General features: G+C 41.3%; 1 protein-coding gene across 1 annotated transcript in view; it reads right to left on the bottom strand.

The window, feature by feature from the left end:
• pth2ra (parathyroid hormone 2 receptor a) overlaps positions 1–24,909 on the bottom strand; it is a 205,870-nt gene that overhangs the window by 113,491 nt on the left and 67,470 nt on the right. The window contains exon 7 of the mRNA XM_041807123.1: positions 16,420–16,603. Within this exon, the coding sequence (XP_041663057.1) occupies positions 16,420–16,603 (184 nt within the window). The remainder of the gene's footprint in view (positions 1–16,419; positions 16,604–24,909) is intronic.

Below are 24,909 nucleotides of genomic sequence, written 5' to 3'. Positions count from 1 at the left end.
AATTTAATGCTTTGTTGAGCCAGCTTACTCAAAGGAAGCCTTTGGATATTTACCCCTCTGTAGGCATGCTTTTATTTGGAGTAATGTCAGAATGAGAGAGCTGCACAAGAACAGGGAAATCAATCAGTTATAGGATCGGTTCTCTGCTCAAGGGCATGTCAGCGGAGCTCGGTAAACTGTCACCCTTCCAGCAACCGTTCCCAGTGATTCTGTAAGATCTTATAATGTCTAATATAGGAACCTGAAATGTTTTAGACAGCTCTTGGAATACAGTCACACTGCAAGCCTTAATGCTTAACCTTTGGCACTACCTCTACTGCTACCTACAGGGACTGTAAGGCATCTGATAACATTAATCGAATATTTGCACACCTCTAGGCTTTCTGGGATGCAGTGAAAGTAAAGACAAGCATTGTGTCCTCCATGCTTAGTGCATCCAGTGAAAAACATCATGCTTTTACCTAAAAAATGACAATAAAACAGATCAATGGAACCAAGATCTACCAGGTGATTCCTGACGTACACCACACGTGGACAAAATCGTTGGTACCCTCCTGTCAAAGAATGAACCTCATAATGTCCTTAACTTAATACTTTGTTGCACAATCTTTTGAGGCAATCGCTGCAATCAAGGATTTCTGTAACTCTCAGTGAGACCTCTGCACCTGTCCCAGGTATTTTGGTCCACTCCTTATGAGCAAACCGCTCCAGCTGTCTCAGGTTTGAAAGCTGCCTTCTCCAGACTGCATGTTTCAGCTCCTTCCACAGATGTTCAATAGGATTTAGATCAGGGCTCATAGAAGGCCACTTCAGAATAGTTAAGTGTTTTGTTCTTAGCTGTTTTTAGCTCTGTGTTTCAGGTCATTATCCTGTTGGAGGCCCCATGACCTGAGACTGAGACCAAGCTTTCTGACACTGAGCAGCACATTTGGCTCCAGAATGCCTTGATAGTCTTGAGATTTCATTGTACCCTGCACAGATTTAAGACACCCTTTGCCAGATGCATCAAAGCAGCCCCAGAACATAACCAAGCCTCCTCCATGTTGCACAGTAGCTACAGTCTTCTTTTTTTAAATTCTTCTTAATTCTTTAATTCCAGTTTTGTCTCATCTGTCAAAAAGACATTCTCCTGGAAGCATTGTGGCTTGTCAACTCACATTTTGGTAAATCCCAGTCTGGCTTTTAATGATTAACTTTCAACAGTGGAGTCTTCCTCGGTTGTCATCCATTAAGTCCACTTTGGCTCAAACGGTGACAGCTGGTGCATTCTGACACTGATGTACCTTGACCTTTAAGTTCACCTCTAATGTCTTTGGAAGCTGTTTTGGGCTCTTTGGTTACCACATCCAGGGAGGTTGGCTGCAGTCCCCGCTGACCATAAACCTCCGAATATGTTTTCTACAGGCCAAGTTATTTCAGTGACCATTGTGGGTTTTTGATACCTTGCAAAGCAGATGGATATGCCCGTTTCTGTGTTTCTCACTGGAAAATCCATCTTGCAAAGCTCCCATCTGAACACTTTTGGCCTGGTTAGAAAGTGACAGGACCAATCAGCATCGAGGGCTGCACTTTCGGGCTCGGCGGAGTCGTTCTATAAGCAAGTAGCAACAAGAGGCTGGTGCAATTATGGCAGAAGAGATCTGTGTGGATGCTGCTAAAGCGCCAGTTTTATCAGAACTTGACATTTCTTCATTAAAAGAAGAACAAAGAACAGCAGTGAGTAGATTTCTTTAAAAAAAAAAAAAATGACACAAGTCTACAGTCGCCATGGTTCACGTTATGCAGTTCTCTATGGAGTTTACTCGTTGCTAGCGGCGAACCTCGGTTTCGGGGCTACGATGTCACATGTTTTGTTGCTCTGATTGGCCCGTAAAGATGTGACAGACAGAACGTTCATCCAATCACCCTCTGGGTTTTTATTTATTCAAAGGCTCTACCCTCTGCCCCCCAAACACTGTCAATGGAAGGTTTTCCAGATGGATGTGTGAAACAAAAGGGGTTTTTGGTCTTTTACGGAAAGGTACCAATAATTTGTCCACGTTATTAAAAGCTGTGATTGATAATGGTACATACCTTTTTGCACTTTGAACATTGGATTGGGCTTGGTTCATTTACAATGTGGACAGCAAAGGTAGTCTAACCCCCCATATCCCTCAGTCTAGACAACATGCTTTACACTGTCAAAGCAGTGAAGTTGTTGGTATTTACTATGTACAAGAGATATTAAGAAAATATTTACTTTACCATCCCTGGGATAAAACTTCCTGTGTGGTGACAACTCATTTATTTTTCAGATCTTTTTATTTTCTTTTCATGTCATTTTCTGAAAAATTTTCATGGTCAGAGGTCACTGCGTGGCTGAGTTCAGATCAAAATAAATGCTTTCACTTTGTCAGGGTCTCATTATGTTTTTTAGTCATCATCTGAATGAGTCATGCCATTAGAGAAATTAGAGGTTACTGAAATTCCCTTACCTCCACTAAAAATGTTTATCATTAAAAACTATTTCTGGATCTCACATTGACAAGACTAGTGGAGAAACTGTCAAAATGTTTGAAAACTAAAATCAAACTCAGTGAAAATAGAGACAGGAGGACTGGTAAACTAAATGAAAATGTGTCATCTATTTTTTATTCATGCTCACGGTTTAGCTGAGTCACAATAACTTCATTATTTTATTAATAACAGCCTCCATGGGGAAATTGTTGCTGAGGTGTCCCACAAAATGTCTTTCGCGTCTTGTTCTTTTGGCATTTTTCAACCCATTTCCACCTTTGTTGCCACTCTTAATCCAGTTTTCACAACTGTTGAGTGCTCCTGTTAACCCATTTTTACAATTTTTTTTTTTTTTTTACCCATTTCAAGCCTCTCTTACCACTGTAAACCTAACCTTGCAAAGCAGATGGATACACCCGTTTCCTTGTTTCACTGGTGAATCCATCTTGCATTAACCTTTCCAACAGCATTCATGTACTCTGACTGTCTCTGCACTTGGCTGGGTGTGAAAATGACATGTGAGTGAGACTGACTCTAGGGGCTGGAGGGCAGACCCTCAGCCAATCTCCATAACCTCACAGTTTCCTTGGGCAGAGATGCTTTAAACCCTGTGAGCCAAAGGACAACCTGTGCTACATCAACGTTCAACAAGTGAGGTCTAAATTTTCATTTTGACATTGACATGTGGATTTTTTTCCCTGTAATACCAGCAATAAATGCCAAATATAAAGTCATTTCATGAACATGCTCAAAGCTTTATGGCTGATCCACAGCTATAATTATGAAGCACTCTATGATATAATCGCTGTATGATTATTCTTCACTTAGTCTCCATGTACTGCCAGGGTATAGAGTTAATGGGCTGGTTGGGGCTGAAAATGTATGGCTTATTGAACATTTATATCATGGTTGACAATTCAGCCTCCAGCTCCTCATGCCCCTTCATCAAGGAATGAATCCAAAAACAGGATTATAAAACCCATATCTAACCTGGTTAAGACAGACAGTGCCTCTGTCTGTCACGACAAAAATGATCAAAATGAACAAGGATGTACTTAGGATCAGGAAAATTAAATCCTCTTAATACCCCAAGATCTTTATTTGTTATTCTTTGTTGTTGGATAACAATACCCTAATTCCAAATAAGTTTGGATGTTCTTCAAAAAATGAACAAAAACACATTTGCAAATCCATTTAATCCTAACCGAATTCAGCACAAAAAATTAGATATTTAGTGCTGAACTAATAAACTTTTTTCTCTTTTTTTGGAAATACAGAAAACTTCAAAATGTTTTTGCTTGCAACACTCTTAAAAAAGTTGTGACAGGAGCAAAAAATGACTCAGAAAGTTGTAGATCTCAGATAAAACACTTGGAACATCAACCAGATCTGTGATGATTTTGCTGACTAGACCAGTGGTTCTCAAACTGAGGTCTGGGGGACCCCTGTGGGAGTCGAGCCACAGCTTGGGGGTCAGCAAAATGTCCATCCATTCATTTTCTATACCGCTTATCCCATTGGGGGTCGCGGGGCTGAAGCCTATCCCAGCTGTCATTGGGCGAGAGGCGGGGCACACCCTGGACTGGTCGCCAGTCAATTGCAGGGCTGACACATAAAGACAGACAACCAGGTACGCTCACATTCACACCTATGGCCAATTTAGAGCCACCAATTAACCTAATGAGCATGTTTTTGGTGGTGGGAGGAAGCCGGAGTACCCGGAGAGAACCCATGCATGCATGGGGAGAACATGCAAACTCCACACAGAAGGGCCCTGACCAGGAAGCGAACCAGGGACCTTCTTACTGTGAGGCAACAGCGCTAACCCCTGTGCTGCTGTGCAGCCTGGTCAGTGAAATAATTCAAAACAAATTATTGAAGTAATTCCCTGTCATTCAAAATCAAATGAATACATATAGGGATCACGGTGCCATAAACCAACCACACTAAACCAGTCACTAAATATTTAAGCCACTTTATCAAGTGATGCTAGGCCCAAACCTTTAAACTGAGAAAACATGATGACAGCTATCTGGAGTTTGGTTTTATTGAGTATAGTGACGGAAGACCAAAATGTGTTGTGTGTCTTCATGTGAAGCCATGAAACCACCAAGCTAAAGTGTCTGATAACAAAGCATGCAGAGTTTAAAGACAAAACAAAGGGAAAGGGTGAGGAACATATCTGCCAGCCAAAACACGAATGGTGAACCTGACCACAACCTCAGAAAAAGAGGGATTCTTATTTGGATCGCAAAAAGTAAGAAGCCACACTCAGCTGGACAAGAGTTTGTATTTGGGTTGAAGAGTTTAAAATAAAGCATCTAGGAGTAGAAATGGCAGTTAACATATGTTTAATTAACATGAGGGTTATGTGGGGGTCCTTGAAAAATGTTCTGACCTGTGAGGGGTCCCTAGCCCCTAAAAGTTTGATAACCACTAGACTAGACTAAGACTAGCCAAAAAAGAGATCTTTGATGGCTAAAAATGACAAAAAGTAAGTTTAGTTTTCTTCAAGATGACTGAAACTAGACTGAAATGTATTTTAGTTTTCATCAGACATTAAAAATCCATGACATTTCTCCACTGTGGGTCAATTCATCAGTGCACATTGTATCAGTACCTATTCTGCATTTCAGCTGTATAAAGCAGGGACCCCAGGTTTAGCAGGCTGCAGAGAAAACACTGCCATGATTGGGTACCAGATTCAAGCAAGAGAAAAAAAGATTCAACCAAAAGCACGGACAGAAATGAGAGGATGTTGGTTAACTGGTATCAGATGATGCTACCATGATTGTCTATTAAAGGAGTTTTCCTGAAAAACTGGGTCAATCACAATGACAGCCTGAGGTCCTCCACTTCTCGAAAGACTGAGTAAATAGATGAAAAGTATTCGATCAGTGTTACTCATGTCAGCCATGCAAAATCCCTCAAATACCTAACACTATAAAATAACTGAGGAAACTCAGCAACATCGTCAAGAGGACTATAAACAAGCACAACAGATGAGCAGGTTTGTAAGAAAAACAAAACAATGCATCATTACTGCTAACAGGATCAGTGCAAAGGGTGTCTCTTCCAGGTTTGTGTAAAGCAAATATTTTCCTCTGACAATGTTTCTACACAGTGGTGGAGGATGTTGAAGTCTGTCCATAACTGGTTAGGTTAGAATATTGAGTGCAATCTAGTGTCACTTGTGCTGATGCACAGACATTTCCCAGTCAGCCCCCTGTGACTGTCACAGGGCGCTAAAGATGCTGGTCTGGTGCAGCAGAGCGAAATGATGCTAGACTGCCTACTGCTGAAATGAGTACTCACAGGATCCAAATTTCCACTTTCACTTCTGTCCGTTATCTTACTGAGTAATGTCCTCCTGAGGAGGAAAGTTTCCTGTAAACAAAACTCTGCTGGCTTTACTGCTGGTAAAACCAGTTCTCATTGTGGTTGCAGAGCGTGGGTTCAGTTCTCAGAAGAAAATAAAAACAACCATGAGAAGTCATCTGCCAGAGGCAAAAACCCAATATATACAGAAAAAAATCACAGCACTGCAAACTGATGTTTTATTACACTGAAAGAGCCCCAAGTTTAAGGCCATGTAGACCAGGAAAAATTGGTACCCTCCATCAAAGACAGAAAACCCACAATGGTCACTAAAATAACTTTAAACTGACAATAATAATAATAATAAAAAAATACTGAAAATTAACTAATGAAAACCAGACATGCTTTTGAATTGTGGTTCAACAGAATAATAATTAAAAAGAAATGGACAAAATTGATGTTAGCCCTAGAAAATATGTAAAATAATTCAACCATAGGGACATGTTAAACTAAGGTGTGCCCTGTTATTTGCATCACAGGTGTCTTCAAAGAGAGACAGTTGTCCCAGGAGATTGAAAAAAGACAATTATGGACAAGCATGTTAAAGGTAAAGGCTATAAGACCATCTCCAAGCAGCTTGATGTTCCTGTGACTACAGTTGAACATATTATTCAGAAGTTTAAGGTCCACAGGACTGTAGCCAACCTCCCTGAATGTGGCCACAAGAGGAAAATTAAGGACAAATTGAAGAGACGGTACCGTTGCTGTTTGAGCCAAAGAGGACTTAATGGAAGACGACCGAGGAAGACTCCACTGTTAAAAGCAAATCATAAAAAACATAGTAGAATTTGCCATAATGCATATCAACAAGCCCAAAGCTTCTGGAAGAATTCCTTTTGGACAGACACACTGGGGCTTTTGGTACGTCACATCAGCTCTCTGCTCACAGACGCAAAAATGAAGCATTCAAACAAAAGAAGACTGTAGCTACTGTGCAACATGGAGGAGGCTCGGTTATGTTCTGGGGCTGCTTTGCTGTATCTGGCACAGGGTGTCTTGAATCTGTGCAGGGGACAATGAAATTTCAAGACTATCAAGGCATTCTGGAGCCAAATGTGCTGCCCAGTGTCAGAAAGCTTGGTCTCAGTCACAGGTCATGGATCCTCCAACAGGATAATGACCTGAAACACAGAGCTAAAAACAGCTAAGAACAAAACACTGGACTATTCTGAAGTGGCCTTCTGTGAGCCCTGATCTAAATCCTATTGAACATCTGTGGAAGGAGCTGAAACATGCAGTCTGGAGAAGGCAGCCTTCAAACCTGAATCAGCTGGAGCAGTTTGCTCACAAGGAGTGGACCAAAATACCTGGGACAGGCGCAGAGGTCTCGTTGAGAGTTACAGAAATAACTGGATTGCCTGAAAACATTGTGCAACCAAGCATTAAGTCATGGGTAGCATCATTTTTTTCCTGGCCAGTTTCATTAGTTTGTTTTTAAAATGATTCTGTTGAACCAAAAGCAGTTCAAAAGCAATGTCTGATTTTCATTAGCTAATTTTCAGTAAATCTTTTTTTTATTATCACTTTTGTCAGTTTCAAGTGATTTCAGGGACCACTGTGGGTTTTTCTTTCTTTCCCAGAAGGGTCCCAACAATTCTGTCCACGTGTGTGTGGTCTATAAATGTTCATATTTAATTGCATTTGTCATGTTGGATTATCTTTCCTGCTGTCACTAAAGAGAAAACAAACAACAACTATAAACGTTGTCTCCCCAGGCTCTAACAAATGCATAATCTGTTTTGTTGTTTGTTTTAAAAGCAAATGCAATTATGACTGTGTTTCATTATCACTGCAACAATTGAAATTAAAATGACAGGTAATAACATAGTATGACAGAATTTTGGGAGAGAGAAAGTCTAACAACCGCTGGTCTGACCAGATAAAAGAGATGTTTTTCCATTTGTCCTGACAAAGAAGACATGGGCCAACATGAGGGATCAGCCTATTGACAGAAAGAAATATGTGCCACACTGTAATGCACCTACTGTGTTTATTTATCTTTATTGATGTCTAACTGTGACATTTCAATCTCATTTCCACTTTTAAACACAGTCACATGTGCAGGACTGTTTTCTCTCTGTGCCCGCACCCACAGAAATTCTGACCATTCATGTGAACCTCACCCTCCTACCTTCAGAATGATGCTGCGTTCTATTAAAGCAGAGATAATATTAATGTGTTCGGTAAGCACCATGCTCGACATATAATGAGTTCCACTGTTAAAATCATAGCTTCTTCCCTGAAGGGAGCAAGAAAGGACTACTCAAAGAAAAACAACACTTTCACACTCCTCATCTGTAGTGGTTCTTCACATGGAGAACATGCAGAGCAGCTAAGATCCACCCCTGGTTAGAGCTGTTAATGGCAGCAGTGCTGAAGTAGTATTTACAGACTTTACATACACAGGAGGTGGAATTGCTGTCTGTCCATTTTCTTCACCATTTATCCCGTTCAGGGTCGCAGAGGTGACTGAAGTCTATCCCAACTGTCGTTGGGCAAGAGGTGGGGTACATCCTGGACTGGTCACAGGTCAATCACAGGGACAGACAACCAGTCACACTCACACTCTCACCTACAGCTGATTTAGAGTCACCATTTCACCAACAGACGATGGACTACCTGGAGAGAACCCACGTATGCACTGGAGAACATGCAAACTCCACATTGAAAGGTCCTGACTGGGGTTCAAACCATTCCAACTTTCTTGCTGTGAGGCATCAGCACCATCCCCTGTGCTACTGTGCAGCCTTGAATGTTTTCCAGATCTTTGGTTCTCAATATAGGGGTGGGGACCCCCTGGAGGTCGCTAGACATTGAGAGGGGGTTCACCAGATGCCTCAAAAAACTGGAAATATTTCATAGATGATTTCAAACCGTATATTTTTCAATTCAATGAAATATATGTATAAAATTAGTTAAATGTAAAACAAAAACATAGTCATTTGGTGAGATTAATACTGAAAACAAGACATACAGGCCTACTAGCAGATATGGCTGGACCCCTAACAAACCCAGAGAATGGGCCCTCCACAGCTGTGATTTATTGATGATATCAATACATGTGTGCTATATCAGTAGCACTGGCTCCTCAGCCACCTCACTGTAGAGCTGAAAAGTGTGTTATTGGGTCCTAATGGTGAAATTATTAATCGTGCCACTTTTTAACCACTTTTCCCACCACTTATGCCAGAAATATGTGCAAGGTTTCTAACCTGGCATGCCAGACGGATTTGTTTCACACATCCATCTGGTAAACCACTCATAGGCAGTATTTGGGAAAGGGCAGAGCCTTTGGGAAAGAAAAAAAAAAACAGAGGGTGATTGAATGAACGTTCTGTCTGTCACATCTTTACGGGCCAATCGGAGCAACAAAAAACGTGACCAAGCTGCGCCCCTACAGAAACACATAACGCGAACCATGGTGACTGCAGACATGTCAGTACACGACTTTTGTTGTTTTTGAAAAGAAAACAACTCACTGCTGTTCTTTGTTCAACAAAGAAATTTCATCAAGTTCTGATAAAACTGGCGCTTTAGCAGCATCCACACTAATCTCTTCCACCATGATTGACTGGCATCTTGTTGCTGCTTGTTTATGTCACAACTCCGCCGTCCCCAAAAATACTGCCCCTCGACACTGACTGTTCCTGTCACTTTCTTACCGGGCCCAAACTGTTCAAGTGGGAACTTTGCAAGTAGGACTGCCACCCGTCCCTTAAAAATATGGAATCATCCCGCATTTGACAGTTAAACGCAGCGTCCCGTTTTGAGTCAATACAGGACACTATTTGTTCTGTATTTTCATCCTACATGTCCTACTCTGCCACTGATTGGTTAATACTTGTTGCATTTTTCGGTTGGATTGGTCAACTAAAACATAGAGCCAATCAGAGGCTGAGTAAGGTGGGTCTTCTCTTCTCAAAACGTGGAGCAGGAGGGAGAGGTGACAGCTTCAGACACTCGTGACGCAGGAGTAGTTATACATACATAGAAGTGAGCGGGAGAATTAGACACTTTGTTGGACAGCGCGGTGAAAGTGAGTAAAATTCCAAATGCAGTGTGTGCTAACAAGTGTTTTCTGGGGAGCACAGTGGCCTGGCAGACATAAAAACCCATGCTTCCAGAGAACGACACAGACACAGGGTCCAAAAGAGCCAAATTGTGGTGTCGCAGTTCTTTATTCCCACAAATCTCCAGAGGATGATACAGTAAAAACAGCTTTTTAAGCCTATTTCGATGGAAGTTCCCTTCATGGGACATCACAAATCTTAACAAACTTCATAAAAACATGAGGTTTTTCCGTCCGTCAACCTGTGAGCTGCTCTCGGTGTGGCTTAAGGTATATAGGTCCTCATGTGTAGAAAAAACCACTGTGATGATTCAAATTTTGCCAAGCTGATTTTTGATGGATCAAACGGTTATTTATAATTTAATAATTCTCACCCAGATTAAAAGTTAGTAGATAATACTCTGTATTTTCCATAATAATGTAAAAGTTCAAGATATTCAAAGGATAGATATGGATCTCTGCATTCAAAAATTTAAAAATGTAATTGTTATTTTTTCTTAGTACATAAAAGGGACAGATGACAAATATTGTTGTTCGAACTCTGCTCACTTTGCTGTTTTAATTTCTGGTTTAAGGGGAGGAAAGACTGAAATAATATACTGAAGTCAAAGTGCAGTGTCTATGAATCAAATTTACTCAAGTAGAGGTAAAACAACTGGTCTGTAAATCTACTCCAGTAAACTTAAAAACTATTTAATTTTTGGCATATTTAAAGGAGTAATACATAATGACTTTTGATATTTGAGGGGTGGGCTTAAAATGTGAAATATTATCTTTCAAAGCAAACAAAATAAACATCTTTCAAAACAGCCATAGAATATGAGTCTCCAACCAGGCTGATAGCACTCCTTTAAATATAAATTGCAGCGTAACTGCAAATTTCAAGGTTTTTCATGATGCTATTGACTGTCTGGTGGCAGCAGAGGTCAAATACTGTCACATAAGTGATGGGAAATTTGGACCACCATTTTATAAAATTTCATTTTTGTGACTCGAGACTGAAACCAGTGAACATTTTAATCGTACCACTAAGACTTAGATTGAAAAGATCTGTCAAAGGTAACACTGACTCTAACTTAAAAAAAGCATTGTCAAGCTTTTGTGTGTTTTTAAATCACGGGGCCTTTTTCTTTCATGTACACAGTTATAGGTTGCACAAGAATGGTTGGCTGTTTATACAAAATACCATCTTTAGCCAAAATAAAACCGTTTCTTCTTTTACAGACACTGAAAAATGTATCCACACTTTTTTCACATTGCCTGCAATATGTGCAAAACGCTGCAGCCAGATTTTCAACAGGTACAGGCAAACGGGAGCTCATCACCCCCCCTCGCCTCCCATCATTGGCTACCAGTTGATTTTAGAGTACATTTTAAAATTTTATTGCTGGTCTCCTATTTATCAAACCTTTTAATCCCATGTATCCCACCATGGTCCCTCAGATCCACTGAGCAGTCCCTCCTTGTCGTCCCTAGAGTCCAGCACAGACTTAGAGATGACCATGCTTATTCATCTGCTTCCTCCAATTAGAGGTGCAAACACTTTACATTCACTCAAGGCTCAGCTCAGAACACACCTTTTTTCCTTTGTGTTTGATACTGCTTATAGACTTCTCCAATCAAAGCTACATTTTCCTCCCTGAGAGTGTGTTTTCTATGTTATTTGGTCTTGTCTATGATCTCCTGTATTGTTCGGCTATTATGTTTTCAGTGGGAAGCACTTTGGTCTGCTGAAAGCTGCATAATCCTTGGTGAATCAGATCCTTTGCTTTTACAATCAATCTCTGTGTTTGGCTGCAGCACAGCTGACAGACACTCCAAACATAAACATAAAGCACCGGCGTCTGTAATTAACAAATTAACATTTAGACCCTGATCCCTCAGTGAACAGCAGAGTGGAACACATCTCCCATATTACTGTGTTTAATATGTGCAGGGAGAGTTGTTAGATGGAGAGAGCCATGCTTTGACAGGGGAGAATGCAGCAGGTGTATAATCTTATCCACACATACACTCCTGATCAAAATTTTAAGACCAGTTAAAAATATGCAAGAATTTACATTTTGCCCTGTTGGATCTTAAAGGTGACATATTTTACCCTTTTAAGACAAGTTTATATTGTTCTCAGAGGTCCCCAAAACATGTCTGTGAAGTTTATTGCTGAAAAAACACTCCAGTATTGGATTTTTGTATGTCTAAAAACTGTCTGTTTCAGCCCTGCTCACAACGAGCTGTTTCTGTGTATGTGGCTTTAAATGGTAATTAGCTGTGTAACTCTGCCCCTGACCACACCCCTCTCAGGAAATGGATGCAACACTCATGATATTCCAGACCCTTTTTTTTTTTTGCCAAAGTTCAGGCTGGGATTCAAACCATCAATCTTCCAGACCATAGTCAGCAGGGTAACCCACTGAGCTATCCAGCTGGCAGCTGAGGGGATCAGTAGAGGAGGGTGGAACTTTCCCCTAAGTGGGGGAGGGCCAACCAAACCTGGGGGCAGGTGCTTAGGCCCCTGGTGAGGTCACTAGATGTAAAATCTGAGAACGGCTTGTTTCAGCACACATTTTCTGAAAGGTGGAAAAAGAGAGAGAGAGAGGGAATGGATTTTTCTGGTACTTGAGGGGATTGTGGACCGGCCAGGGGCACATAATTGTGTTAGAAAAGCCCGAAAAAGTGATTTTTGCATAATATGCCCCCTTTAAGAAGCCTCTAAGTGGAGCTTCGGAATGCAAAAAAGGAGAAATGGGAGTGAGACAAAAAAAAAAATGAGTAAGCAATTTACTGAAAACAACAATTAAAATGAAATTTGCTGTTCATCAGCTGATCAAAAGTTTAAAACCACAGCCTTTAAAACCCAAACTCTGCACAAAAATGTGGATTCAATGTCATTTTTGTCAGGTATTCACACTGTCATGACCTCCTGATGGAAAAGGCAATAAAGCTTTCTGTCTTTGAATGTGGTCGGATTGTTGAGCTGCATAAGCAAGGCCTCTGGCAACGCACCAGTGCTGCTGAGGTCAGACACAGTGAGACAGTCATTTTGAATTTCTTAAAAGATCCTGAGGGTTATGGAACAAAAAGTCAAGAGGTAGACCCGGTAAAATTTCACTAGCGCTGAGCTGGAGGATCTGATTGGCTGTCAGTTAAGACACAGGACAATCCTCAACCCAAATTAGGGCCGTTACTGGTGCCGACTGCAGCCTAATAACCATCAGATGCATCTGTGAGGGAAGGGCTTAAAAATCAAAAAAACGTCTTCAAAGGCCTCGTCTCCTTCAACGCCACAAAATTGCCTGTTTGGACTTTGCAAGGGAGCACCAAACATGGGACACTGAAAGGTGAAAGAACGTTTTATTCTCAGAGAAGGAAAAAAAGAACCTTGATGGTCCTGATGGCTTCCAACGTTACTGGTATGACAAGGAGATCCCACTGGAGATGTTTTTTACGCAGCACAGTGGAGGGAGCGTCATCATGGCTGCTTTGCCTTCAGTGGAACAATGGAGCTTCAGATTGTGCAGGGGCGTCAAACGGCGGCTGGCCATGTGGAGATGTTGCAGCGGGCGTCCCTCGTGACTGAGGGTCCTCGTCTGTGTGGTATGACTGGGATTTTCAACAGGACAACGCTGCAGTTCACAACGCCCACCTGACAAAGGACTTCTTCCAGGAGAATAACGTCACTCACTTAGATCATACTGCATGTTCTCCTGATCTAAATCCAACTGAGAACATTTGGGGATGGATGGGAAGGGAAGTTTACAAAAAATGGACATCAGTTCCAGACAGTGGATGCCCTTCGTGAAGCCATCTTCACCACTTGGATCAACGTTCCCACTAGCCTCCTGGAAACACTCGCATCAATCATACCGAAATGAAGTTTTCAAGTGATCAATAAGAACTGTGGAGCTACTCATCACTGAGTCCCTTATTGAAACTTTTATTTCTGTTTTTTTGGTCTTAAACTTTTGATCAGGGGTGTATATTTCTGTTGTGCAGAACTTTTTCACATGTTTCAATCAAGTCCAGTTATTTTCCATTGTTGAAAAAAAAAAAAAAAAAAAAAACGTAACATGTTGTCAAGGCTGTGCTTTGGTCAAATTATGCCATGGATCAAGCACCAGAGGAGGTTTTTGATCCAGTCTTGGTTTGGGTCTCTTTAGAACCCTAACCCTAAATGTACAGTGTTTGGTTCTATGGCTGTGGGTGGAGATCTGTGTTTGCAGGTATTGATGTAATGACTCATTTTAAGGTCACAAGGAGCACAGATTCTGAACAGCAGGTCAGATTTCATGTTTTCAGACAGAGCTGGACCGCTGACAAATGTCTGTTGACTGATTTCGCATGTTTTAGGCTGGTAGATTCTCCAGATGCTCAAATAAATGTTCGAAAGTACAACAGTGTTATTTTTTCCCATGGTATTTCCTCTTAAAAAGTGCAACAAAAATGAAGATTACAGCTATTTGGATAATAAAGGCTTTGAGTTATAACGAATAGAGTTGGAACAAAAAAAGAGACATCTTGTGCAGTCATTACTTGAGATTTTTCCTGTTGGCTGGCTGTCACACAGTTTTTAATGGACTGACTAAACTTCCAAAGTGCATGGAGCTTGACAGAAGCAGAGGAGATTTGTCAGTTTTTGACCTCTTCATCTGAAAGTAAATGTCAGCATCGGCAGATGGTGTAATTAGGAGTTAAGTCTGAGATTTTGCTAAAATCTAACATCTTGCATCATTAAATCTTTTAAGATGACAAATTAATCAAACCAGAGTCAACTTATCAGAGGAGAGCGGCTATTCAGCTGATCAGACACTGAGAAAGACTCAACCAAAGACACTGGGGTGAGTGGTAGCATCATTGATTGTCAATTTGATTACATCATAGTTTTACCGAACAGGATCTATAGCCTTTGAAATCCATGAAGGGAAGTTTTTATATAGCAATACCCAGTTTGTTCAGTGCTTGTGATGCTGCCATTAAGACAGGCTCATATTTTAGTTACAGTCACTACAAATAATCTCCTTACTTGCACTGCTGTAAACCCTCCCACTATGTGCAAAAGGGGAGCAAAGAGAAAACAAATCAAGCACCCCTTTAAACTCACACCCATACAACAAATAAGGAGGAGGAAGAGAGGAATGACAAAGTGGTTAAAATGAGGACCACTTTTAGATGTGGAGATATGAACACCACTTTGGATTTGTTACACATAAAGGACAAGCATGTGAAGGTTATGGGATCAGGACAGCATCCCCCAAGCTCCAGCAAAACCTGGACCCTGACTTTGAAATTGCTTGAAAGTTAATAGGTGACCAAAGCTGCTAAAAACCCCTGCAAGTCATCAGAGGTCATTTTTGAGTTTTTTACACATTATGAAAGCGTAGATTCCAAGCTTTCAAATGGTGTATCATACACCTTAATCTGAGCATATTTTACAAAGATATGCTCATTTGAATGTTAACGTCTAGTTCCTGTTTGTTCTGAGAAAACCAGGTTCAAAGTTTCAGGACTTTTCCTGCCTTCAGACAGGCCAGGTAATGAGCGTGAACAATAGAGCCACATTTACATAAAGTCCACCCAAACCAAGCTTCTGAATCGGACTGGTGACGCTCATCAAAATATTCCCATAGGAAATCCGCCTTCACCAAACTTTCACTGTCGAGTGATCCTGAAGTCATCCCAAGTCTATTGATAATTCTTGCTGCTTCTTCATCATCTCTTCTACTTTTCTTTGCTGCAGGGTGCATCTTGAGGCTTGTTGATAAAGGTGATAACTAGAAACAGCTGTAGTTACGTGCCGATGGGGGTTGGAGTTTGAGCCATGCTGTGTTTGTTATTGTCCATCTCAATGGGCGAAACTGGGGACAATGGCAGGCTGAGTGGCCAATAATCACCCAGCAGTTTCGCTTTCCCCGCCCCTCAATCTCCCTGCAGAAACTACGAAAAGAGGGCATTTTTGAACACAAAATTAATGCTTTTAAATATCACATTTGTGTTACTTTTTTCATCGAATGAGTAGTTTAAATGTCGGACTTGCATAAAATGAGAAAAAACGAAAATGATCATTTTGAAGAAAACGGCTTTGTATCCATTTTTCTCAACCACTGGAATAACAACTTGCAGGAACTTTATCTGGCTTCGGTCACATAGTTTTAAGCCTTATGATTTTGAAGGTCACATATCTTGCAAAATACATTTTTTTCAGGCTTTTCTAACAAAAATATCTGGACCGATATCTTTGCAGTGCTGCTGACCTGAGAACCAGTTCTAATCCATAAATAACAGGAGCTAAACTTCACAGCACAAGAATCCTTGGCGAATAGCTATCAGCTTTTTTTCCAAAGTCGTTGGCTATATTTGTGAAAGAGCTTGACAGCTACTCACAAAGCTGTTGACCTTAGCAGTTTGTCACATAAAGCATCGTCGTGCACTGCAAGGCCGATGCATGCAGCTGTAAGTGACAAATAGAAATGAATACTTACATACTGAGACTTGTCCAGCGGTGCCATGCTGACCGTTTTTAGGTTGTCCAGCAGGGCAGAATCAAAGTCCTGCAACCCAGCACTGGAATGGACGACTTTGTCCTTCACAAAGATGCTGACTGCCCGTAACATGAAGGAAACAAACAGGTGCATGTGGATGTAGTTTCTGGTGCAGTGAAGACGCCTGCAGAAAACACAGAAAGCATTCATTGTTTTGAAATAAAACACAAAAGCACAGTAACATGCAAATGCCAAGACGCAGGAACATTATCCTTGAGGATAAAAGTCACTTTTATGCATCCTTGGGCATGGCTTGATGCTTAAAAATTCCATATTTTTTGAGGAGATAAATGATGCTCCTCAAGCCCTGGAGATGCCTTCAGGGTCTTGGAAGGATTGACTGAGGGAATGGTAAGCAGCAGGCAATCCACTCAACATGTTTTTGTACAACACCAATATACAGTACTGCAATATGACTCAACCTTTGCTTTGAGGGAATCCTCGGAGCATTTCTTTCATTGTTCACAGGAAAAAAATTCTGTAAGAGGATGGAAGGTAGTGTAGCTGAGAGCTCATCTCATTAATCTCAGTTGACCCTCAGTTACACTGCAATGCTTTTGCTTCTTCTAAACTCTTGTCCAAGAAGCTCAGAGCCTTACACTTCTTCATCATGATACAAACCTAATAGCCTGAAAAGATGGGATATATTATATGTAAATGAACAGAACAGAGTGATTTGCAAATCCTTCGGCACCTATGTTCAACTGAATCCAGCTCTGAGACAAGATTTTCAATGTTTAAACTGTTACATTTTATTTTTTGTTTTAAAATTAGCAAATATTCTGAGGTTGATGCCTGCAGTACATTCCAAAAATGTACTGACAGGAGCAAGAAAGGACTAGGGAAGTTGTGGAAAAATAAAAAACAAAATACCTGGAACATTTCATTAACTAGCAGGTTAATTGGTAGCAGGCGAGCACCATGGTGGGGGCACTCCTGAAATTCAATCATTCTAATTTAACAGTGGCATAATGTTCTCCACCATGTGAAAAACTACATGGGATTTCACCATCTAGACTCCAGTAGACTCTCCTTCACAAAGTCCAGGTCAGGATCCTCAGTTTTTCTCGGGTCGTCAAAGGAGTTTTCAGAATTTCTTTTCTACAGTATTTAACGGGACATTTATGTCTGTAGTAAGAATGCTCCCAGTCATTTATCCAGGTATATGATATTACTACCAGGTGTTTAAAAACCACATTGTATAAGCGTTTGCTGGCATGCATGAACAACCACAGCAAGCTGAGGGCATGCCTCTGAAGGCGCCTCAATCATATCTTCAACAAAATGCTACGTGTCTAAAACATGATGTTTATGAGGCGACGTCTACAGGATGGAAATGATTTATAGATGACTAACAGATTCCTAACAGAGTGAAACGACTAAGACTAAGAAGTATTTCAGTGGCGGCCATGATAAAGGCTGTTCAAATCCTCTAACTGAAAATCTCCTTTATCACCTTTAGCCTAGGAAACACTGAACTATTATTTGCCAAAAGAGAGATGAAAAGACGACCCACAGTTCTAGCATCAGCTTCAATTAAAGTGAAGCTCCTGTTGAGCATTCATCGAAACAAACGATCAGTTTTAATGTAACGTTACTAGCACAGATGCAAACTGATGATTCATGTGATAAAAGGGAGGAAATAAGGATGAGAAGAGGAATATTACAGACATGACAGCTAGTGCTGTGGTGCTCCAGAACAGGCTGGGTCTTGAGACTGTTCTCAAGACCACATTTTGAATGCCTTGGTCTCGTCTCAAGAGCATTTTTACTCGTTCATGGCTCGGTCTCGGGCTGGCCAGACTCTGGATTTTCTATCAAGACCCGTCAAGACCAGCACTGATCTGCTCTTCTTCGACTTCAATAATGTGATAATAAGGAAAACCCTTGTTAAAACAACAAATAGCGACACCTGCAAAACTTCGGGCATCGGTCCATCTTATTTCTAGTCAGAAATACCTCTGAACACTTTAGGCCTCATTCACCTGACCAACCTGGATAAAAATCTCATTTTCAGGTATTTAAAATAATTACGGACTTGTCGGTGGCTTTTAAATACATGCAAGAATTTATTTTTACAAGAATTTAGTTGAACTAATTTGTTAAGATTTGAGATTTTGAAAAATTAAAATTCAAGAGAGAATGCTCTTTAACTGTTTGACCTTTAATGGATTCTTAAAATTGATTTTTATGGTATTGGTCTTATCTCAGTCTTGACTTGTTCTTGACCCCCAAAAGTCTTAGTCTTGTCTTGGTCTCGGATAGTGTGGTCTTGAGGACATCGTCCAACATATAACTAGCCTATTTCTTTTCTTTTTCATTTTTCAATAGTAAATCAATAAGTCAGTATTTCAAACTGCATTTGTTTTGCTTTTTTGAAGTGTTAAAGTTAGTGTGAAGAAAGGTTATAAATCACAACCTTTTCAGGTGATAAAGTTTGCATATTTCTGAATTGTGGTTATTATATTTCTCATCATAAATATGAAAGTAAGACAAGAAATATCTGTAACCACTGAAGGTTTTTTAAAATTTGCGGTTTATTGTACTTCTCACATAATGAGCTGAAAGAAAGACTAGAGTAGACTTCTATAATAACAAATGAGAGACTCAAAGTAAAATGGGTAGGTAGAGAATAAAACTAAAGAATTTATTACCATTGCAAAACACAAGAACTTAAATATTAGTCTTTAGTCATACTGATTATGAAGAGGATTCAGATTAAGAAAAACATTTCTGCTGTTCTAGATGTTCAGTCACAGTGCCTCGTCCTGAAGATTTTTTCATGTTTCATTCACTGCAATAAAAAACAGAGACCATGCCAAGTGATAGATGCGAATTTGTAGTCCATGAACATGAAATTGTAGTTTTTACTCAAATAACACATGTCACGTACGTACATCCACCTAGCGAAAGTTCTCTCCTCTTACTCCCACCTTTCCTTGACCCTGTGACATTTTTCATAGGGTTTAAGGAAAAATGGATAGGAAAGGACTTAAAAAGTAATTTTTATCTACCCCACTCTCCTTCCTCACTTCCTCCTCGAGGACATATGAGGAATAATTAGGGTTGTTCCAACTCTGATACCATTATCTGAAATATGTCTGAGACTGCCAAAAATGCAGGTATCAGTGAGTACATGAGTTTATGCACTGTTCTGATACCACTACGTTCAGCTTTAAATGTTGTGTTGTTTTGCCATGCTAATGTTAGCTCTATAAACCAGAAATCAGGTCTTCGCAGCAGCAGGAAACACTGCACGCACGAGCCACCGTTTTTAGAGCAGAGAAGAAGAACTCATTGGATGTGCTTAACACAGTGAGCTAAATGTTGGCAATTCAGAAGTATTTCACCCTTGAAGGTCTGACGAGTAAAAAGGTAACGTGTAAAGTATGCAAGGCTGTAATTTCGAGGAGAGGCACCAGTGTAACCAACGTCAACACGAGCAACATGATATAGCATTTGAAGACACATCTCTCTAAGGAGAACGATGAGTTTGCATCCGATTATGCAGAAAGTGTATTAGTATGACCGACAAAATTGTCCAGTTTATTATTTTAGAGGAACAGCCCTTCTACGTTGTTGACAATGTCAGATTTTGCTGCTTAATGGAGCACATGGAGCCACGATATTAAACCACAACTGAAACTGCCCTTCCCAAACTGTCCAAAAACTGTAAGTGAACATATTTCTTGTTTGCTCAAAGTTATGGAGGCGGTTAGATTTACTACTGGCATCTGGACTTCTGATGTGTGCTCCATGTTATTCCTGAGTTTAACAGCACACTGGGTGACCACAGCCACATTTGCTCCTCATAGTGCAAAGTGCAGTGCTGCATGCCCAAGAATTCAGGGTGTCACATACTGGGACATCAATTGCCCAAGCCATTGAGAGCATGCTGGAAAAATGGAACTTTCCCAACTTAAAAGTCCCTGTTGCTGTGAGTGACAATGCAAGCAACACGAAGAAAGCCATGGATGAGTCCGGTGTGTCCAGATTGGGACGCTTTTCTCATGAGCTTCAGCTGGTGTTACAGGAAGGGTTCAGAGAAGTGTGAATGATGCCATGGCAACTTGGAGGAGGATAGTGGGCCACTTCAGACACTCAGCTGGCTACTACTACACGCCGCGAGGACATCCAGAAAAAGCTGCAGATGCCAATCAATCGTTTGCACCAAGATGTGGCAAGGAGGTGGAACAGCTAATTTTACATGACTGAGAGTTTACTGGAGCAGAAACACTCAAGACCAGCTCATGGAGCTGACCACAACCAGCCAGCCACCCTGACAGCCAACCAGTGGGCCTTACTGGAGCGAAGCATCACTGTTCTAGCACCTTTTAAAGAACTGACTAAGCAGATCAGCTCCTCTACCTCTGCTGCAGCTGAAGTTATCCCCTCAGTCACAATACTCAAATGACTGTTTGCTTGTGAGAGCCAGGAGGACACAGGCCTGAAAACTATGAAAACGTCCCTTCTAGAGGCTGGAGTAGAAGATTCAAGGACGTCCAAGATGAGCGCTTGTATGCTGTTGCCACACTACTGGATCCATGGTTCAAAGGCAGGTATGTTGAATACCTTACAGATATTTTAATGTTTCACCAGGGCAGAAAGCATCAAGCATGTTAAGGCTGCTCTGACCAAAGAGGTGGAGACAGCGGAGGAGTCAATAAAGAGTAGCACAGCTGAGTCAGAGGCAGCAGGGAGGGAGTCCTCTGAAAAAGAACCACACTGAGAAGCAGGAGCATAATGAGGGTTTAGGGGCAAGTAGCTGTAGCGCACAAGTTCAAATACAAGCATATCTGACAGAGCAAACTGTCCCACGCTCAGACAACCCATGTCATTACTGGGGCATCAACAAAGTTAGATTTCCCACCCTGGCTGCCACTGCTGCAAAGTTTCTCAGTGCTCCTTCTATGAGAAATTTGAAACAATTGGTCTGTTGTGCCGGGTTATGGTCCTGCTGCTTCATAGGAATATTTTTATGACATATTTTGAGTATTTTTCCATGGATTTGTAATGCTGTGGAAGTCTTTTAATTCTGTTGCAATAGATAAGCAGGATATCTCAGATATCTCGTCTTACATCTACTACCCACACTGCCCCCTGGTTTACCCCTAAACTCCGCTAAATGAAAGCCAAAGACCGCCAACTTGAGCGTCTGTACAAAAAAACTGGACTCATCCACAAAGACATGCACAAATTTCACATATTACAGTATAAGGACTCCATTACTCAAACCAAATCCAACTACTGCTCTGGCCTAATCAGTTTAATGAAGGTAACTCAAAGACACTAATTTTACTATTCAACAAAATTCTCCTTCCCCCAGACTCCCTACCCTCCCACTTGTAGTCCACTAACACCTGTAACTCCCTAATGCTGTTTTCAATGGTAAAATTCACAAAGTCCACCTGTATTTAAGCTCTAACCCTCTGCCTCTCTCTTCCTCTGAACTTCCCCCACACTGCCAGCCATTCTCCAGTTTCCAACTTCCCACTGCTTCTGATATCTCAGACCTTGTCCAAAAATCCAAGCTCTCCACATGTCAGCTCGATCCCCTCCCTACACCTCTGGGCAAATCCTGCCTCTCTCTTTGCATCCCGTCATATCTGCCATCATCCACTCCTGCAGCTGTCACCCCAATTCTGAAAAAACCTGGTTCAGATCCCAACAATTACAATAACCTCCACCCAATCTCTAACCTACATTTCATCTCCAAAACTCTCGGAAACAGATGCCACTCAGCTCCATTCTCACTAAACACATAATTCCCTCTTTGAACAATTCCAGTTTGGTTTCTGTCCCTACCACAGTACAGAAGCTGCTCTCTTAAAAAATCACTAACAACCTCATCATTGCAGCTGATTCTGGTCTTCTCACTATCCTCATCCTCCTTGATCTGAGTGTGGCCTTTGACATAATTTCTCATACCATCCTCCTCAATAGATTTTCTTCCATTTGCATCACTTCCACCCCCTTAGACTGGTCTTCCTCCTACCTCTCAGGCCATACTCAGTTCATTCATCTCAAATCCTTCACATCCCAGCCCTCCCCCGTCACTTCAGGTATGCCCCAGGGCTCTGTCCTGGGGCCCCTTCTCTTCATCATCTACCTCCTTCCCCTTGGCAGTATCTTCCGTAAATGTAATATCTTTTCCACTGCTTCGCAGATGACACCCAGCTCTACATATCCAGCACACCAAATTCCACACTCCCTCCCCTCTCCCTCACCAACTGCTTATCTGAAATGAAATCCTGGTTCACCTCTAACGTCCTCAAATTAAACAGGGATAAGACAGAAATCCTGCTCATTGGCACCAAATCCAGATTATCCAGAGCTGACAGCATCTCCATCACAATCGACAGCTCCTCAGTTTCCCCCTAGGTGTCATCCTCAATAGCTCTCTATCATTCCAAGCTCACATCAATAATATTGCTGCTTATTTCCATCTACATAACATCAATCGCCTCCGCCCCTCCAGCACCCCCCATAGCACTTTTATTCTTGTCCACAGCCTTGTTACCTCACGTATTGATTACTGTCATCCTCTTCTCTTTGGTCTCCCTCACAAATCCCTCCATAAGCTTTAACTCTGCCGCTCGCATTATCACCAAAACTCGCTAATTTCACCACATCACCCCCGTTCTACAGCAACCCCGCTAGCTCCTGGTTAAATTCAGAATAGAATTAAACATCCTCCTGTATGCATTCAAGGCCATCCACAATCTTGCCCCCCCCCCCCCCATCTGGTCTCCTCCATATGGCCCACAGTCTTTGCAAAATCTCAGTCTCAGACTAAAAAGCATGACGACAAATTGTCTAGATGTGAGGGGGTCTCAGATGTCAGTCTTTTTAGAGTCTTTTAAGAGTTTTAGCATAAGCTGGTCGGGCAAAAATTCTGCAAGACAGCTCCGTAAATCAAACATTAACTGTCTGCACACAGGTGACAGTGACTGTGCCACTAATGAGAAGCAACAAAAGCAAAGAGAGCAGAAAGAGCTGGCAGTGACTGTTTACTAAATCTAAGATGCAGTCTGTTTTTCTCCATATATCATCTTGATGGCTCTTTGAAATCTTCCCTGACTGATCCACTTATGGGTCCTTTTTCAAGTATTCCTTTTCATGCTGCTTTGATCACCTCTGTAACTTTCTTCCACACAATTAAAGATATATACCATACCTACCATTCTACTAGCATCTCACCATCAAATTAACAGGAAACAACCAAGGTAGAGTTAATAAAGGGAGGTTTTACATTCAATGTGTATGAAGTCAAAGCTGAAAAAAGGACATTTAGTGTTGTTTAGCTATGTATTTGTTTATTCTGTTTAAATATAGAAGGCTATATAGATCTCCTAGTTAACTCTTTGTAGTGCTGCACAGGATGGCAGAGTAGAGAAAGAATCCTTCCTCTGTGGGAAGGATCCTGGAGTCAGGACTCTTGAAGGTGAGGCCAGAGTCCTCCCTGGCAACTCTTGCACACACTTTTGGAACAGGTGAGCATGTGTGTGTGATTACGTCATATGAAGGGTCATGCTCATATACATGACAGCGGCAGAAATCAAAACGGGAGGGGAACTAACAGCTTTCACAAGTTTCACCCTGTGCCATCTAATCAGCCATCACATCATCATATAATCATAATATACAGTACTGTGCAGAGGTTGTAGGCATGTAGAGCGCTAACGGTTCTTCACGGGTCCTGATGTTCCACAACCCCGGGCTGAAGAGAGGAGGGAGGGTGGAGTCAGTGTCGACACATTTGACATGTACGTTTGTCGCTCAGCAGCCAAGGTCGAGCTTAACAGCGTTTCCTTTGCACCCTTGGTAATACGCCCAGCAACCACGAACAGTTTTCAGGTGCTTAGAACATACACACGACAACCAGAGGGTTGTGGCAACCCTCCTACCTGCCCTAACAGTACCCTAGGCTATGTTTAAGCACCACATCTACCCATAACTGCTGCCTAAAGCTGTGGGTTTGTTTTTGTTTTCATCAGATTATTTCCCCATGCCCTTTGCAATGTACAAAAACATCCAGAGCATGACCTGGGTTGTGTCAATCCTCCTTCCCTCCCGATGGGGCCCTCAGGTGGGTGTACTTGCCAGTACACGCCTTACTTCAGCCTCAAATTTCAGCCCAAACATGCCTAAAGCTTCTGCACAGTACTGTACACTGAAAAAAGTACATCAATGTTGTTGTTGGATTGATTTGATTTTTCGTTTTATAACAGCCTAAAAGTACTGATTTGCTCATTAAATCTAAATATTCTAAATTATCTTAATGGTTGAACCTATATTTTTTTATCTAAACTGGCAGATGGACACCAAATTCAAATCTGTCATTAGATCAATGTATTTTTATTGCATTAAGCCTGCTGTGCACATGCACATTCGTAACAACATCCCTTAGGTCCCGAATGGATTCAAAAA

This window comes from Cheilinus undulatus, linkage group 15, assembly GCF_018320785.1.
Source record: "Cheilinus undulatus linkage group 15, ASM1832078v1, whole genome shotgun sequence".
Classification (NCBI taxonomy): domain Eukaryota; kingdom Metazoa; phylum Chordata; class Actinopteri; order Labriformes; family Labridae; genus Cheilinus; species Cheilinus undulatus.
The sequence above is the reverse complement of the archived record's forward strand: the minus strand, read 5'-3'. Positions and strand labels throughout refer to the sequence as shown.